This window comes from Eurytemora carolleeae, unplaced genomic scaffold (genome assembly GCF_000591075.1).
Source record: "Eurytemora carolleeae unplaced genomic scaffold, Eaff_2.0 scaffold601, whole genome shotgun sequence".
Taxonomy (NCBI): Eukaryota; Metazoa; Arthropoda; class Copepoda; order Calanoida; family Temoridae; genus Eurytemora; species Eurytemora carolleeae.
This window is the reverse complement of record NW_019396795.1, coordinates 25916-43645: the sequence shown is the minus strand read 5'-3', so window position 1 is coordinate 43645 and position 17730 is coordinate 25916. Positions and strand designations below refer to the sequence as shown.

The 17730-nt window shown below is 32.1% G+C and overlaps 1 protein-coding gene across 2 annotated transcripts in view; it reads right to left on the bottom strand.

The window, feature by feature from the left end:
* LOC111708762 (uncharacterized) overlaps positions 1 to 15110 on the bottom strand; it is a 17447-nt gene extending 2337 nt beyond the window's left edge. The window contains exons 1-13 of one of the 2 annotated variants that reach the window (XM_023482228.1): positions 14933 to 15110; positions 14435 to 14490; positions 14061 to 14135; positions 13567 to 13666; positions 12840 to 12923; positions 12207 to 12245; positions 11784 to 11864; positions 9756 to 9872; positions 8255 to 8293; positions 2016 to 2143; positions 1233 to 1296; positions 914 to 976; positions 262 to 322 (exon numbers count right to left, since the gene is read on the bottom strand). In XM_023482228.1, the coding sequence (XP_023337996.1) occupies positions 262 to 322; positions 914 to 976; positions 1233 to 1296; positions 2016 to 2143; positions 8255 to 8293; positions 9756 to 9872; positions 11784 to 11864; positions 12207 to 12245; positions 12840 to 12923; positions 13567 to 13666; positions 14061 to 14135; positions 14435 to 14490; positions 14933 to 14956 (931 nt within the window). In that variant the 5' untranslated portion in view covers positions 14957 to 15110. The remainder of the gene's footprint in view (positions 1 to 261; positions 323 to 913; positions 977 to 1232; positions 1297 to 2015; positions 2144 to 8254; positions 8294 to 9755; positions 9873 to 11783; positions 11865 to 12206; positions 12246 to 12839; positions 12924 to 13566; positions 13667 to 14060; positions 14136 to 14434; positions 14491 to 14932) is intronic. The other variant, XM_023482229.1, reaches the window with a different exon arrangement.
* Between the last annotated feature and the right edge of the window lie 2620 nt (positions 15111 to 17730).

Below are 17730 nucleotides of genomic sequence, written 5' to 3'. Positions count from 1 at the left end.
CCCCAGGATTCTGGGGGGGGTATTTACCCCCAGGATTCTAGGGGGGGTATTTACTCCCAGGATTCTGGGGGGGGGTAAATAACCCCAATAACCCCCCTTATATACGCCACTGCCTGTAAATACTACTGTTTTATCCCTTTAAATTCTTAACCCTGTAAATTCTGTTGTTTTATCCCTGCAAATACTGCTGTTTTATCCCCGTAAATTCTGCTGTTGTATAGGCCTGTAAATTCTGTTATTTTAACCCTGTAAATTATGTACCTGGGACCAGGTAGCTGAAGGTTGTAAGACCAAGGCGCAAAGGAAACATGTAGGATAAATCCTAAAAAAGAGGTGGTGCTTATACTTTTAATTTAAAATTGAGAATAGCACAGCATTCGTACAATCCAGTTCATACAGAAAATGAATAAAAAGAATACTTTATAAAGTTAATATTAAGCATTTAGAGATTTTACAAATTCTAAAACAGAGATTTTAGCCCCTAATAAAAAAACCTAAAATGCTTATTTCATACGTCTGAGCCTGAAACTTAAAGCAAAGTTTCGCAATAAAACCCAGTATCGGAACCCGGTTTCATGAATGGAGTCAGACAGTTTTGTAGATACGAATAATTCTGTTAAAATAAAGTATTTCACGTGGTTTCTTTTCATTCTCTTTTTGTTTTCTGATTTTTAAAAATTTTAATTTACAAAAATGTGAAGACCACAAAAAGAGAACTGGGAGTTCGTTGAAGGTACAGTCTCTTAAAATCAGGCTCTGGCAAACTATTTGTAATTATAACCCTATTAAAATGTTTTGTTTAAAGTACAACTTACAAAATAAAAATTACAAAAAATGCAAAAAATTGTCCCCGAAATACATATAAAATCTTTCGGGTTGAAGAGGGTAAATGTAAGAAAAAATTGTTTATGACCGTCTTTTCGTCGTCTTCCAGAGTGTTGGTCACGTTCTGTAAAAAGGAATTATTCTCAAATTTCTGAAAGATATTCTAATATTATAAACGATTCATTAAAGTCAAAACTATAACTGTTCCTTGGGCAAACTTAGAATTATTAAACTTCTTTTTCAATTTTTTTCTTTCATAAATGTTGCAACGAATTTGCAATTGTATGATTTTTTGCTGGTGCAAAAGGATTCGACATTTTCAATGAAATAGCTTTACCCTTATTTTTACGACTAATGTCAGCCATAACAATTATGCTCTCTATGGATTTCTGTCTCAATTTGTTTACCTTGGATTCATTTTGGTTCAGCTCGACCATATTTTCAGGATTTCCGGGTTGGGTTTCGAACATACTATTCAATAACAAAACTTTTATTTCAAGATAGATCGGAAGTGATCCTGTTAAAACCGCAATTTTCTAAAATTCGCTTGGAAACGATCTTGGAAACATTGTCTGGTCTGAGTTTTGGGTTTCAGATATTGATTCGACAATAATTAGATCAATAAAAGGTTAGTAAATATATTTTTTTTAACAAGCGGCAACTTCCCAAGGATATTTTTCCAAGTTTGTCCTAACTGCAGCGTTCAGCCCCAGAGCCCATCCTGCCACTGTGCTCGGCCCCAAATTGCAGCTTGCGGCGCCTCAGATGGCCTAAGTTTGGTAAGTTTCCGCTAGGGAAATTAAACATTTTAGAAGTTGCCACTTGGGAAATTGTCACTTAAGAAGTCGCCCTTGAGAAAATACCTAAAACCGTATATAAACAAACATGACTCCATTGTATGAAATCAGACCTTTTAATAATATATACAATAAATACAATCTTTATTAGCTCTATCAGCCGTTCAAGTCCAAATCTTAAAAACAATCTGTCTAAGGAGGTGTAGAATGTCGTTTTTCTTTTTTATAACGGGTCTGGGAAATTCTGAAATTAGAGAAACCAAAATTAAAAAAATATATTTTCAGATAAAAAATAAGGATATTTCCATTGCTTTTAGTTTAGGTTCCGTTGTAAATCAAGGCCTGTAACTTGAAATAAGGTCGAGTGTCCCTTTAAATAATGAAAAATATTACATGTAGAAGTGGTTGCCGAGATAGACGGCCATGAAGATCATGGCCATGAAGCTGGCGAACGCACTGAATGCATTCGCGGTGCTCTTCAGGATCCTGTTATCAGCAGCGGCAGCCTCGGCATTCATTACCTTAAATGAGAATAGATAAAATTAATAAAGGAACTGAGATGGGAATTTTTGTGTTGTTACTGATAATCCCGATTGCTTGATCTCAATATCCACTATGAGCACTTTAAATTTGAGGATCAATGCTTATACTTTCTTCATTTCAGTAATTTCTTATAATTTCTATTCCTCCTCCTGATCAAAGCTAGGGTTTCCATTCGCAATTTTTTCAGAACTAAACGCAAAATTTTTCTTTCGTTGCGCGGCCAATTTTCATAAATGTAGCCTAATTAGATTTCAGAATGTCTTTTGCATTAGTAGCCTTAAGGTCACCTTTTTATTGAATTATTGGCCTAAAAGTAGCGTTTTCATAAAATGGCAAGTTTTTTAATCTTTTTAATTCTTTTTAATACTTTTTTCCCCAAAAATTCAGCAAATAAAATACATTTCTTTTGGGGCTTCGTGTAAACTTTATTCGATATATATATCAACAAATATCTTTATCCATAGCAAAGACTAAGTATGAAAAAATAAGGTTCTTAAATATAAATAAAAAAACTTTGTTAAATTTTTATTTGTTGTACATTCAATTAGTTATTAATATGTTGAGATAAAATGAGTGATATTAGTATTAAATTAGTATGAAATGTATTAAATAAGCATCAAAATTAGTATTATTTGAGAAATAAACTGTAAATTCAAGCATAAAAAAGTAGCCTAGAGAGGACTAAAAGAAGCCTAAAAAAATCTCAATTTAGCCCTGTCCTTTTCAAACAGCTGGCAACCCAATTTTAGCTTTAGCCTGATTCTTCAGTAAGCGGTTACTTTCTTGCATATTTTATATGGGATTAAAAATATCTCGGAAAATATGATTTATAAAATTTAATATTTAATTCATACTTGATCAGGCAGTTTTTAAGGGTACCGTTGTGAATTGAGCATTGTCATCTGTGGAGGATCACTTGAAATTAATTTAAAAAGAATTTAAATAAAGTTTCTCAGTCTCTCAAAGTTGATTAAATCTTTAGTTGTTTAATTCTGTGCTTAAAATTTCAATTTTCGTCAATTTGCTTAAAAAGTTGTTTTGCGGTTTTGCGCGAATTGCTCAAAAAATTGCGCCAAATTCTTTTCGTTTCATGCGCAAAAATTCGCAAAAAAATATTTTCGGTTTTGTGCGAATTGCCCCAAAAAAATGCGCAAAACTCATTGTTTCATGCGCAAAAATTGCGCAAAAGTCTCAAAAAAAATTGCGCGAAAATTATAGTCATTTCGTGGAAACCCTACTCAAAGTTCATTTCAACCCCTGACTGAGTGCAATTACCATGCGGTATATCAAAAAAGATTAGAGATTAATCTGCAGATTAACAAAAGATGGATATCAAGCATTGATCTCAATATTCACAATACAAGAGTTCCCAGCTCATGATCACTCGCCCACGCTGATTTAACGGTCATTGGTAATGCAAGCAGTGACTTCGATTACACTTTGACCAACTAATAATCATAATATTAGTTTCTCTTTTATACTTTTGATGTCGTGGATTAGTTTTAAATGAAAAGCATATTCTAAATTTAAAGATTGTTGAATTACCAAAATGCAAATAAACTTATATCGAAGAAGCCGAATGTAGCCAGCCCTGGTTAGTTCAAAATGCGCTATACTCTCATTTTTCTAACCATATAATCTTAGCAACCTGATGTGGTTGTCCGTTAATAATATAGAACTATGTTATATCAGCTAATTAAAGTTTGAAACATCAAAGGTTTTCGCAATCAGGTTACACAGATATAAAGATTAGAAAATTATATCGTGTGTCAAGCATTCAATTCCTTTATAAAGGAATTGAGTTTCAGTGGTAGATTGACTCTTCGCTAAAACCCACTTTTACTTTGGTGCAGTTTACTGCCAAGCAGATACTGCAGTGCGCATCAAAAGCTTAGAGTGGAGTTATAGAGATACAATATTGAGGTAACTATTGCTTAACCTAAGCCGGGATGAATATTCTGAAGAAAATTCCGTTCTATTTATATCGCCTCAGTGTGGTTTTATATGTAGCAAATATGACAATTTTCCCAGTAATAAATATTTAAATATTTAAATATTATATACATTCCTGAGTAATTACTTAGGTAATAAATATTCAAATATTTAAATATTATATACATTCCTGAGTAAGTACTTAGCTATGATTGTATATCATGAATATGAAATTTAATGTTTGACTGAAATTATTTTATTTTAAAATCCCTCTCATTATAGATACTTTGGAGTTTTTTGTTTTTTTTTGGTCAAAAGGAATTGAGTCTTTGCAACAAATTCTGATTTTCTGTAATACCATATCTTAAAAAAAAAACAATGTTGTATGAGTGTAGACCTTAGTTTTAAACATAATATATTATCCCATTTTTTAAATTCTTTACGTGTCTAAAATAAGGTTTCAGTTAATTTCATTTCATTGTGCAGTTTTATATCTTTCAATTAAAATAAGTTAATATTAATATTATCAGTTGCCTGACTGCCTCCAAGGAGAGCGGACCTATCATATATGGTCCAGAATTACAGCTGAAGAAGCGCTAAGTTTAGTTACACATCTTGTATCCTACAGGGAAAGCAAGAATTGTACATAGTAGAGATGTCAACGTTTTGATTTTTTTAGATTTTAGCTTTCGTTACGATAATGTTCATCAAAAGTATTAACGCTTGAAACGTTACATTGCACATTATGAAATTTTATGGCATAGAGTAACGTTACGTAATGAATTTTCTGCACTTGAATACCTTATACAACGTTAAGCTTTAGTAAATGTTGTGAAAAACAGTAAGCTCCGTTACGCTTTTGCATTTCCTGCTTTAAAAAATTTTCCCAACGTTGCGTTAAAGCTTATGTAATGAAACCACAATTTTTTAACGTTCCACTTTCATGCAAGGTAAATATTTTCAGAGACCTTACGTTACACTTTCACTTGGTTTAAGATCTTTACAAAAAAACTCGTTTACACTTTAGTTTTTTTTCAAATTTACTAATCCCTATATCTTTCCAACCCGATGGTTTAAACCTTGTATATTTCAATATTAATGGTCTACGACTTCGGGTTGCAAAGATATATTAAATGAAAATAAGAGTTTGTGGCATAAGCTCATTTTCTTTAAACTTGAAATGAAAAACCATAAGTCTTTGCTCTTATAATCATCAGTCGAATCTCTTACATTGATATATTAGAGACGTTTTGAAATGTTATGATTGACAAAATTAGTGTTACACTTTTGAAATTAAAACTCAGCCCTCATAGTCTAACATTTTATGAACAACATTTTCATCAGACATATATCTAACGTTAGACTAATCAATTTAGTACTCAGAGAAAAGTTATGAAACATTATGATTTACAGAATTACATTTTTTTAAATGTTATACGTCACATTATTGAAATTTTACTCTGTAAAAAAAACTTTCGTTTCCTGATTATTAAAATAATAACCCATTTCTGCAACGTTGAATTTTTCATTATACTTTAAGGGAAAACGTTTCAAAACGTTTTCATAAACAGCTATACATTTTTCATTTATACAACGTTACACTTTTTATAAGTTGAACTTTGAAATAGAAATCCTTTCGTTACAATATTCAATCAAATCACAATTCATTATTCAAACGTTAGACTTTCAAGCTCCCCTTGGAAATAAAACAATTCTTTACGTTATGGTCAAAAAAGTTGTAGATATTAGAAAAATAACGTTACATTTCCACAAAACGCTAACGTTGCGGGTATATTCCTCTAATGTTAACGTTTAACGTTAACGTTAGGTATGAGCTCCTATAACGTTAACATTTAACGTTCACATTATATAGAATATATCCAAACGTTACACATTATTGTAACGTAACGTACAAAAACGTACATTTTACGTTACGTTACACTATCGTTGACATCTCTAGTACATAGATTAAAACAAAACTTCATCTTCAGTTTGGTGTGGACTGCAATGGAAGATTCCTCTCAAGAGCGCTTTAGGGCTCACTATTCCCCATTTTGCAGGGGTGTAGATATGGGTTTTCCTTAATCCCCCTTAGTTTGGAAAGAGTATAATAAAGAAGGACAACAGGGAGCACTTCCCTGTACCCATCCTCCCACAAACCTCATTATCTCTCTCCTACCTGCTCCACAACTCTATGTCAAAAGAATTATTTGGAAAGGTCTTAAAGTTTTAAACAAGATAAACAAGAAAGAATAAGAAAACTTTGAACAGGAAAATAAGAAGGGGAAGAGCTGACTCAAAAAAAATATGAAAGCAATGCAATGGGAGAGGGTAGTGACCTTGGCTCTCTTACCCCCCCCTTGTGCCTTCAAGAATTCAGAATAGTTCCGAGATACAGGGTTCAGACAAATAGTTCTTTCTTGCAATTTGGCTAACTACAAGAACATCCAACAAATTCATTTCTTTTTATTTTCAAAATTAGCCAAAGTATGATTGAAGGATGGACAAAGGATATATATAAGAAATATAGAAATATCTAAATATTTCCATCTGATATCATATAAAAATTTGAAAATATTGTAAAATTTAATTAAAATAATTAAAGTTAAAAACTGTTAGTTGTTTCTTCTAAAAAAGGATATTTTTGTTTGATATCAATTCAACTTGGAAGTAACTTGGCCAATATTACATTCACTGAAATATAGACCAGGTGCGTAATGCGTATTCAGGAATTTGTCCAGGGGGGGACTTAGATTTTTTTCTTTCCAAGGGGGGGGCATGGAGGGGCTCAGCCACGGTTGGGGCCTGAAAACCCACTGAAATCAATAGATTTCACTGGTTCAGGGAGGGGGCTTTGCCCCGATAGCCCCCCCCCCCTGAATATGTCATCAAATATTTAGACAGCCGTGGCTTCAAAGTGTCGCAACGCCTTGGTCTTTAGTTTTACCTCATCAACTCACTTATACTTTGTAGCCCTTGGCATATACATTTTAAAAATTTAACGCACTTGTCTCTAACTTAAGTTTCAAAGAGTAATTTCCTTTCAGGCAGAATTTGTATTGTGAAGTATTTTCCATTAATCCTTTTTAACAAATAGATAAATGTAAAAACTAAGCGTAAAATATGCTGTGATAACCAGAAAACTCTGAAATATAAAGTCAACTTTTAAACTCAAGATATGACTTTAAATAGTCCAGCAATTGTGCAGTGTAAACAGATCCATTTCACCAAACAAGTGATTTAATAACTTATAGTAGAGATATTTAATTTGTAACAAAATCAAATCCATTCAGACTTGCTAAAATGTCGTCTTTCTATTTTACAGTTTTCTGGTTATCACTGTATTTATATATAGGAGAAAGGGGCGCACGAGGGGGGGCCGAGCCCCCCCAATGCGTGCCACCCCTGAGGGGGGGGGACCCATGGGGGGGCTCTTTTAATATTACATCTGCTTGCATTTCCCTTCCTCAGGCAATGTACATTCTACATTGCATTGCATTGCACTCTCCCAAACTAAAAGATTAAGAAAAGAAATAAAATATATTCTGATACACAACAATACCCTTCAATGGTTTCAAAAGTACATCGGACATGCCACTCTATAAATGGAGGGTCACTTAAAATTTTGCATTTATTCCATTTAAGTATAATTACATCGTATGAACAAACTACTTTAAAATCTCACTTTTGCCCGTTACTAAAAACATTTTTCATTAAAAAATCTTTATTCAATACTGCCTTCAGTTCAGTGTAAATATATATTTGATATCATAATTTATAAAACAATATGTGACGATCCTATGAAAATATATAGATGTTTTTTTAGAAACGTTTTATCTCTATTTTTCTATTAAGAGGGATTATCTGATGAGTCCAATTAAAAAAAATCAAATAAATAATCTATTAACACTTGTAATATGGAAGTGTGTATATGATCGAATAGATTACATAGTTAAAAAAGGTATCAATATTTTTTCAAAAATGGGTTTTTAAGGGGGGACACTATTTTGCTAAGGGGTGGGGTGGCACAACAAAATGCCCCCCCCCTTCACAAATGCTATCGTACGCCCCTGAAAAACAATTGATTTAATATTGTACGCGTGCAAGGAGATTACATAAATTAAAACCAAATATAAAAACTGAGAAAATAATTTTACCTGACGAAACTTGAGCCACTTAGCTGGATACAGAGATATCTTACAATAGAAAAAAAGTTATTTTTGTTAGAATTTAATAAAAAGACAAATTAAACAGAAATATAAAATATAAGAAGAGAAATAAAAACATTATCAGGACTATATAAGATCCAACAGAAATATTGAGAATGAAATTATGAGATTACAACAATTCTGAGTTCAGTGCATATTTAGAAAAATCAAGAAATTACGTTTATCTTTATCTAATCTTTATCTTTAATATTTAATTCTTGGTTCGTCTGTTTCTTTGTTTGAAGCCAAATCGACTAAACCGATCAGGTCCATATTTTCTGTGGAATCTATATATTTAACCACGAAAATCTAAGTTTTCCGGAAACAGTTTCGGTTAAATTTTTTTTAGAAAATCCACCTGCACTGAAAGGTGAAAAAGGGAAAATCTGCGAAATTTTTAATTCTTAAAAATTAAAATGTTAATATAATAAAATATTAAAAATTAGATGTTTAATAAAAACGTTCTACCTGGTAAAGCAGACCAGGGGTAAAGAGATAATATTAAACCCACCTGGTAAAGGATTGTAAAGTTGACCAGTGATATAGGAATAATATCGAACCCACCTGGTAAAGGATTGTAAAGCTTACCAGGGATAATTTAAAACCCACCTGGTAAAGGATTGTAAAGTTGACCAGGGGTAAAGAGATAATATCAAACCCACCTGGTAAAGGATTGTAAAGCTGACCAAGGGTAAAGTGATAATATCAACCCCACCTGGCAAAGGATTTTAAAGTTGAACAGGGACAAAGGGATAATATTAAATCCATCTGGTAAAGGATTGTAAAGCTGAACAGGGGTAAAGTGATAATATTTAACCTACCTGGTAAAGGATTGGTAAGCCAACCAGGGGTAAAGTGAAAATGTTAAACCCACCTGGTAAAGGATCGTAAAGTTGACCAAGGGTAAAGGGATAATATTAAACCAATCTGGTAAAGGATTATAAAGCGAACCAGAGGTAAAGTGATAATTTTAACAATACCTGGTACAGGATTGTAAAGCTAAACAGGGATAAAGAGGATAATATTAAACACACCTGGTAAAGGATTGTAAAGCTAAACAGGGATAATATTAAACCCACCTGGTAAAGGATTTTAAAGCTAACCAGGGATAATATTAAACCCACCTGGTAACGGATTGTAAAGTTGACCAGCGATAAAGGATTAGTATTTAACCCACCTAGTAAAGTATTGTAAAGTTGACCTGGGATAAAGGGATCCCACCTGGTAAAGGATTTTAAAGTTGACCAGGGCTAAAGGGGTTGTTTTAAACCCACCTGGTAAAGAATTGTTTTAAACCCACCTGGTAAAGGATTGTCATGCGAACTAGGGGTAAAGGGATATTAAACCCACCAAGTAAAGGACTGTAAAGCCAATCAGGGGTAAAGAAATATTAAACCCACCTGGTAAAGGACTGTAAAGCCAATCAGGGGTAAAGAAATATTAAAATCACCTGGTAAAGAATTGTAAAGCCAAGGAGGGGTAAAGTGATAATATTGGAGATGGGTGGTGTGTAGGCCGGTAGAGCAGCAATGGTTTCCTCATCTCCAAGATATAACGCAAATCCACCCTGTGATTAATTCTTTTGTATTCTAAATCTGTTAATAATGCGAGTCGGTTCCCTGGTGAATTAATTTAAGTCAACTCTTTATTTGAATAATTTAATTTTAGTCTTGGAGTAAAAGTTAGATCATTCAATTCAACCTAATCTTCAGATTTAACATTAGACTTTTAACCCAAAACTTTTAAATGAGAAAAAAGATTTAATTAGGTAAAAAAGTTTACAACAAAAAATGGTGTAAGCCAACCTGTAAACCTGAATCACAAACTGAAGAATAAAAAACTACTGTTTTGCTTTAAATAACTTACTGTAAAGGGTGTTAAAAAAACAATTTACACTTTTTTCTCTCACAGGCTTAATTATTATCCAATTATAATGATATTTCTATCACATTGTCTCTAGGACATTAAGACTACATTTTTAAAAAATTTATCTTATTTGTTCAACCCTGCTCTGAATAAATACTTTTTATCTCTTGGGAAAGGATTTGATCAGCCTACCCAGCTGGGATTTCCTATTCTCCCCACACTGGTTTAGATGATAGAGGTTTTCACATTTCCTCCCTTGATGTAAACCTTATATTTTGCCATAGCCCAAATATTCTCATTATTTCACTTCTTGGTTATTGTCAGGTGTAACCCAAACTTTGATTTAATCTATTGCTGATAGCATGAGAGGCTGGTTATGGTGGCTGTTAACAAGGTTCAACCTGCCAGTAAGCTGAGCCCTCATGGACCAAGTTAGAGTTGATTTACACAAGGAAAAGCTTTAGAAAAGAGGTATATTCCTATTTGCAATAACATATGGTCCCATCATGCCTATAGTAATTAAAGGTCCCCCGGCAGCTGTTCTCCTTGTTAAAGGAGAAGTGAAGGAACTGGTTCTGCATTTACCTGTAAATGGTGGGTTAGAGTGTCAAACAAACTGGTGTTTGGTCATATTAGCTCCACCCTCAACTTGTGATCTGTTAACTAACAAATCTTTAAAGAGTTTTAGGCTTATCAGACATCTTTAAATAGATTTTTGTCATTTTTAAGCAAGTTCTGGAACTCCTTCAGCTTTGTTGATGTTTTTTTTTGCAGGTGGGCTGATCAGTTTCATTCCCAAGAGATATAGAGCATTTAATCAGTGCAGTGTTGAGTAAATCCGATAATTTTTTAATCATGTAGCCCTAACACCCTACAGGCATTGTGATATCAATTTCTTTATGATTGAATAATAATTAAGCCTGTGTGAACACCCTTTATGTAATTAATTATTGAGTTTTGTATTGTATTGGTAAGAAAGCATTTGATTAAATTTTTTTTGACAAAACCTAAAAAGTGAAAAAGGTGTACATATATGATTCCCTGAAACTCTCAAACTTGTTTCCTTTTTTTAACCTCGGAATCGTTAAATTTAAAGAGTTTCAGATCGTCTTTACCGTCTCATACTTTGTGGATAACCCTGTATATATGACTTGGAAAAATTATGTTTAAACTAGATTTTATTTATCCATGATCGTTTCAGATCGTTTTAGATCGTTTTAGATCAGTTTAGATCGTTGTATATCGTTTTAGATTCTTTAAGATCGTTTAAGATAGTTTTAGATCATTTTGGATCGTTTTAGATCGTTTTTTGAAAACTTCCAAGATTTTAAAACTGTCATAATTCAAAGTTTAATTGCTTTTATTAAGCTTAATATTTTAATCCTAATTTTTTTAAACGATCCTAAAAAGATAACTTTAACATATTCGGTTTAGATAAGTTTTTTTTTTTTTTGCCTACATTTCCTGTCAGTGTCAAAATTTGGCAAAATGTAAGTAAAACAAATGTTTTTTAGACAAACAATTTTGAAAACAAATTTTGTTCTTACTATATGGCACATTTTAAACCTGAAATTAAATATAGCCAAAAAATTTATCAAACTGTTAAACCTACCCGACCAACAATTGGGAAGACGTTAACCGCCTCCATGATCAAATCTAACGTCAATCCTCCAACGTAGTTCAACACAATGCACTTAAATAAAAAAAAACATTTTACAAATCGATTTTAACATCGAATTTTAATATAAAATAACCAAATAACTCCTGTAGTCCTGGTATTTCCAAAATGTGGTTTACTATTTCTGTGCTTTTAAATGGTTTGAGATATAAAGAATTTCGTTCATACGACGGCACAAAAAAGGCGCAGACCGTTTTTTAGAAATGTCAGTTCTCAATTTATGGATATTTTGATTTTTGACATGCAATATTGTTTCAGAAATTTTTTATGTCAAATTAAACTGACAAATAAATGTCGCAAATTATTTAATAGAATTATGAGTATCTGCAACAACAAATATTTGAAGAAAAAAAATACCCATTTGGCGATCTTTATGATGCTTTCATCCCTTGTATCCTAAATAAAAAAAAGTTATTTTAATGATATGGATAATACTCTAGTACATAAATAACATGATCATTTCTTAAAATAAATTCATTAAAAAGTAAATTCAACAAAAGTTTTATTACTCCTCACAATGAAACAAACAAAGTGTTATTTCTCTTCTATGGAATTATAAACCATTTGGAATATGAAGTAAGTTCTTTTGTGAGAATCCAATATTGGAAATCAATAATTTTTTTGACAACAAAAGTAAGGATATTAAATTTATGCTTGATCTGAAAAAGGGCTAAATGGTGCTGTTGTGAGGATTATTTTAAATTATTCAGTCCCTTAAAGGGTGTGTCTGGCTAGCTAGGCATGGTAGTTGAGCTATGAATGCAGTATTTTAGAGAAATATTTTAGGATTCATTTGAGACCTATGAGATGTTTTTACAGTGCATGTTCAGCAAGAGCGCAAATTCAATCTTTAAAATTCTCATAGATTTTTTATTTTAAAGAATGATTTTGAGAATAACGACGACCAAAATGTAAAAAATGTTACAATAAACTAACTAGATGTTAAAAAAATGTGTTAAAGAGATTAGAACAAACTCTAAACTGAACAACCTGTATGATTGTAAACCCTAGAAGGTAGAAATACCGAACTGTAGTTACAATATTCCAGATTCCACACATAGAATAGAAGTTCAACTAATTAATAACAAACAATAAAAAACCTATGCTATTTTAATCTAAATTTTTCCAAAATCAATGAAAACATACATAAGCAATTCATGACGTTTACCGTTCAACATTTTTCATAAAAAAAATATTTAAACATCAAGAAATCACCGAAATGTGTTTTATCATTCCCAAATGTGTTTTTTTTTTTACCACAAATTGCATTGTATGTACATTTTGACTCGAAAATAGGTTACATAGATTTTTCGGTGCCATAACTTCTAGTGGTTAAGCTTCTTGATCAGAGCTGAAAACTTTAGAATGGGATATCCTTAATCCCGATCGGTTAATTAATCTAGAGATTAATAACAAGTCGAGGAGAACAAGCATTATTTAATCTAGAAATTAAGAAAAAGAGTGGATCAAGCCTTAATCCCGATATCCACCATTCAAAAGTTCCCAGCTCTGATCAGAGAAGCCGTTGAGTCCCCAAAAGCTTAAATGTTTAAAAAACAGATAAAAACTATATCCAATACTAATCAAAGATGTAAAACATAACATTTATTCATCATCGAAAAGTAAAAAAAATGTGCAATAATTTTGATAGTGGGAGGATTACTTCAAAATGCGTTAACGATCCCTTTAAAAAAGCTGGATTTTTATTGAATAAATCCTTGAGAAAGAAGACGGTTAGAAGGATGAAGTAGTAGTTGAAACCTCCAAAGATGTCGCGAAGTATCATCGGGACGGATCCTATCCAGGGGAACATTTCACTAAATATTTAAAAAAAACTTTCAGATGGGCTCGGATTCTTTTGGAAACCGAACAAAAATCTATCCTTTATACATTTTGATATTAATTTGGCAACTTTTATCTCGATAGAATTTTCATCGCTAGCGTTACTGAGTCAGGGAACTGTTTGATTTTTAAATTAACCCCTAAAAATGTGAATCATTAGGCGTAGAAACTTTGGGTTTGTATCAAAGCCTCAATTCCATAGTTTTGTAATTTTTACTCCATGTTGACTCACCAGATGTATGAGAGGAGAATTATCAGTTAACTCACCAGATGTATGAGAGGAGAATTATCAGTTAACTCACCAGATGTATGAGAGGAGAATTATCAAACTCACCAGATGTATGAGAGGAGAATTATCATTTGACTCACCAGATATATGAGAGGAGAATTATCAGATCAGAAATTACAGTTTTTTTCCCGGGTGCAATTGAGCTCTGGAAATCCCTGGTTTCATTATCATTAACAATCCAGGGGTGTATATTTTCTTAAAAATAACCCAAATCTTTTCCTCCAATTATGCTTGAGTTTTAGAACTTTACATTTTTCATTATTTGTATGATTTTGTGAGGAAAAAAAGGTTCAAAATAGGCAAAGTGAAAATATCTGCACCATCAGGTTTCATTGGACAAGATTTCATTTTGTTTGCTCGTACAGTTTCAATTATTAAAAGTTACTGCAGGGAGGGTCATAAAGGGCGAAATCATCACGTTAAAACCTTTTTTCTGATTGATAAAGATAATTCCCTTATTGTCTGCCATAGATAATGACAGATGATGCCTGAACTGATCCGGTAAATATTCTATAAATATCAATCAATCATCTTTTACATGGACTGTAGAAGTAATTTCAAGCGGCATATATAACAATTAAAATCTGATTCACAGCAGTAACTTTTAAAACCTTAAAATCGAGGATGAATGAGATATCCTTATTTTTCAAGCTGAAATCTTTTTTTCAATTTTAGTTTCTCTGTAAGAGTAACATACGGATTTTGCTTTAAAGAAGAATGAAGAATTTGTTAAATTTAATACTTGCCAAGACAGAAAATGATAATATTTTTCTTATTGTTATTAAGACAGAGGACTAAATTGGTTATCGTTGCAGTGAATCGGACACTCCTTAAATGGATCCAGGTCAGACGAAATTAAAGTCGAATATCGGCACTTTTAAATATTTCAAACTCTTTTTGTACCCTTGTATACATATAGCTGAAAAATTGAAATGTATCTAACGAATCTAACCTCCAAAACTAGAAGAAAATCCATTTTTTGAATTCAGGTTTATTTAAATAAATTTAGATACTGATTCCGTCCCATGCTAGAGACTTACTAAACCAAATATCTTGGTAAAATATTAAATATAACAATTCGACAAATATCTTAATCCATTCTTCTCTAAATGATCAAAGAGGGGGGGGAAGGCCAGCCGCACTTGTATAGCCTCCATCCCGCAATTTACTCACAAACATAGAGGTGCGGCAACGCGCTCACCCGTAGTGCTTCCTTCGCCGCACCCCTATATCCTCTGGCATAATGTCTTTACTTTTAAATGCTTATTATAGAAAAAATTATAGCATTAATTTTAAATTTAAAGACGTCATGGCATCTATTATAACCTAAACATATTAATCATATTTTTTGGTAATAATAGTAAACATTCTTGCTCACTTGGGCAATAGTTGTACAATTTTTGTTAAACTATGGTTTATTACGATTTTCTCCTAAAATGTAATATTTGCACATGTGGGCCAATGTTGATCTTTTCTAAAAATGTTTACCTTCGTTAGAAGAAATTTAATCTTTACCAAAAATAACGCTGTTGTCGCAAAGGAACAAGATTCTGACGATGAACAGATAGACAAGGTATAATAATCAGATAGGTAAATAGATAGATAGATAGATTCAGATAATTTTAAACCAAATTGCACGCAAATCTGTGTTATTTAGGGTAAAAATTGAATTTCTCTCTTCCTTCAAAATGTTTTTTTTTAGAGAAGAACAACGTCAATTAATACAATTAATATTATATTTTAGGAGAAATGTGCTAGACATTTTTTGAAGGATATTGGGGTGCGGCTAAGGAAGCGCTATGGGTGAGCGCGTTGCCGCAATTCTATGTGCAGAGAGTAAATTGCGGGATGGAGGCTATACGGATGCAGCTTGCCTTACCCCCTCGTTCAAGTAGTTTACTAAATTTTAAAGTATCTTGTGTAGGCGGGAATCTTCAAATCTGAATTAGGATTGGATTCTGACAAAATTTTATTTTACTGTTTCAAAGTCCCAAATTCTCAAGTAGCCAACAACGAGGAGAAGAATTCCTAAATGTAATGAAAACAAACATATTTTGAAAACTGTATAGTTTATGTAGAAGATAAAAACAGAATTGTCCGACCTATAAAATGCGGTTCGTTCTTAAAATATCATAAAGGGGGAGAAAACAAAAAAGGTCCAAGGGCCCCACCTAGACCTGTAAGGGGAGGGGGGCGTAGCCCCTTCCCCTAGAACTCAGAGCTAGCAGACTTTTCAAATCTGAAACTGAAGAGAATTAATTTGCCGTTTTTTTCGGCTAGTTTTGTTTGAAGGAGAGATAAAGTAATACTTGTAAGGTTAGGTGGACTGTATGTGTACCTTTAAAGTATCCAAGAAGCCAAATGTTTTCCCTTGAAAATTGCACTAGATTTACAAATACTTTCAACTCAATCCACTGTGCACTTAAAGCAATATGGGAAAATATAAATCTTAAAAAAAATTTATTGGCACGATCTCGAAGTTCTCTTAAATTCCCATGTTTATTGGAACACTGTACGTATTTGAAACTATTTTCAGATTTAATAACTCCGAAATTGTACAAAATATTAATCCAGAGCGTACAGATCTGGATTAAAATCAAAATTTTAGAAAGCTTTTCTAAAATTTAAAGAATACAGATTTAAAAGTTCAAGAAATTCCTTTTTAAAATTATTAAGACCTATTTGTAAATATACTTGCTACTTTGTACTTAGCAAGTAGCAACATGTTTTTGCATAAGTTTGATTAAAATACTTTTTTTGTCTGATATGCACATCCTTAAAATACAAATACAGTATTTCATGGAGTGAATGCATAATTTTTTATGCACGAAAGTGCAGAAATATGTCCAGAAAAAATATTATTTTTTTCTAATAAAGTATATCTATTTAGTATACGGGTGGCCGGGTAACGTAAATTTGATCATAAACTTTTTTTGGCTTTGGAAACTCGGAAGAACAAATTGCGGAAGTACACAATCCATCTGTGGCGTACAATGCTTAATGGGGACGGTCCTAAATTTTTTTTAAAACCATTGAAGCTCAAATTTTCTTAGTCCTATGTTTTTGAAACCTAAAAGTGATATTTCAAATATTCAAACATTTAATCTATAATTTATAGTTTTCCATATCTAAGGTCTACGATATTAAGATGCAAAGACATAGCGTTTAGAAAATAAGAGTTTGTGATAAGAACTCAGTTCCTTTAAACTTATATATTCTTCAATATGATAATTTCACAGATACTGCTTTAAAGATTTTAGTAGTATTAAAAACCTAAAATGTATAAAAACGGAATAAATGTGCTATTACCAACACTAACTCCACTAACAATTCGAGCATAAAAAAAAAACAATACATTGAGCATTTGAATGAAGTTACGTTCTGTAGTTGTTGTTCTAATCTTCAAAAACAATCTACAAAGGAATTAATTGCTTGTCACAAACTCTGATTTCTTATCTTTGCAATTTGCAACCCAATGTTGTGGACCTTACATATTTCAAACTATTCTGTTAAATCAAATAATAAGTTTGATAGGTTTGAAATATCAAAGGTTCAAAACATCAGGTTGCGAAGATACAGGGATTAGAGAATTTAAGTTTGTGACAAAGACTCAATTTAGCTTTTATTCAATAAAAATGTAATGCATTATATTTGGAACTCTTTATTCCTATTTAGCATTTGTTAGACAAATCTTCTTTACATATACATACTAATGTCTGCTTGTTTTCGAAACACATTGAAACGATTGAA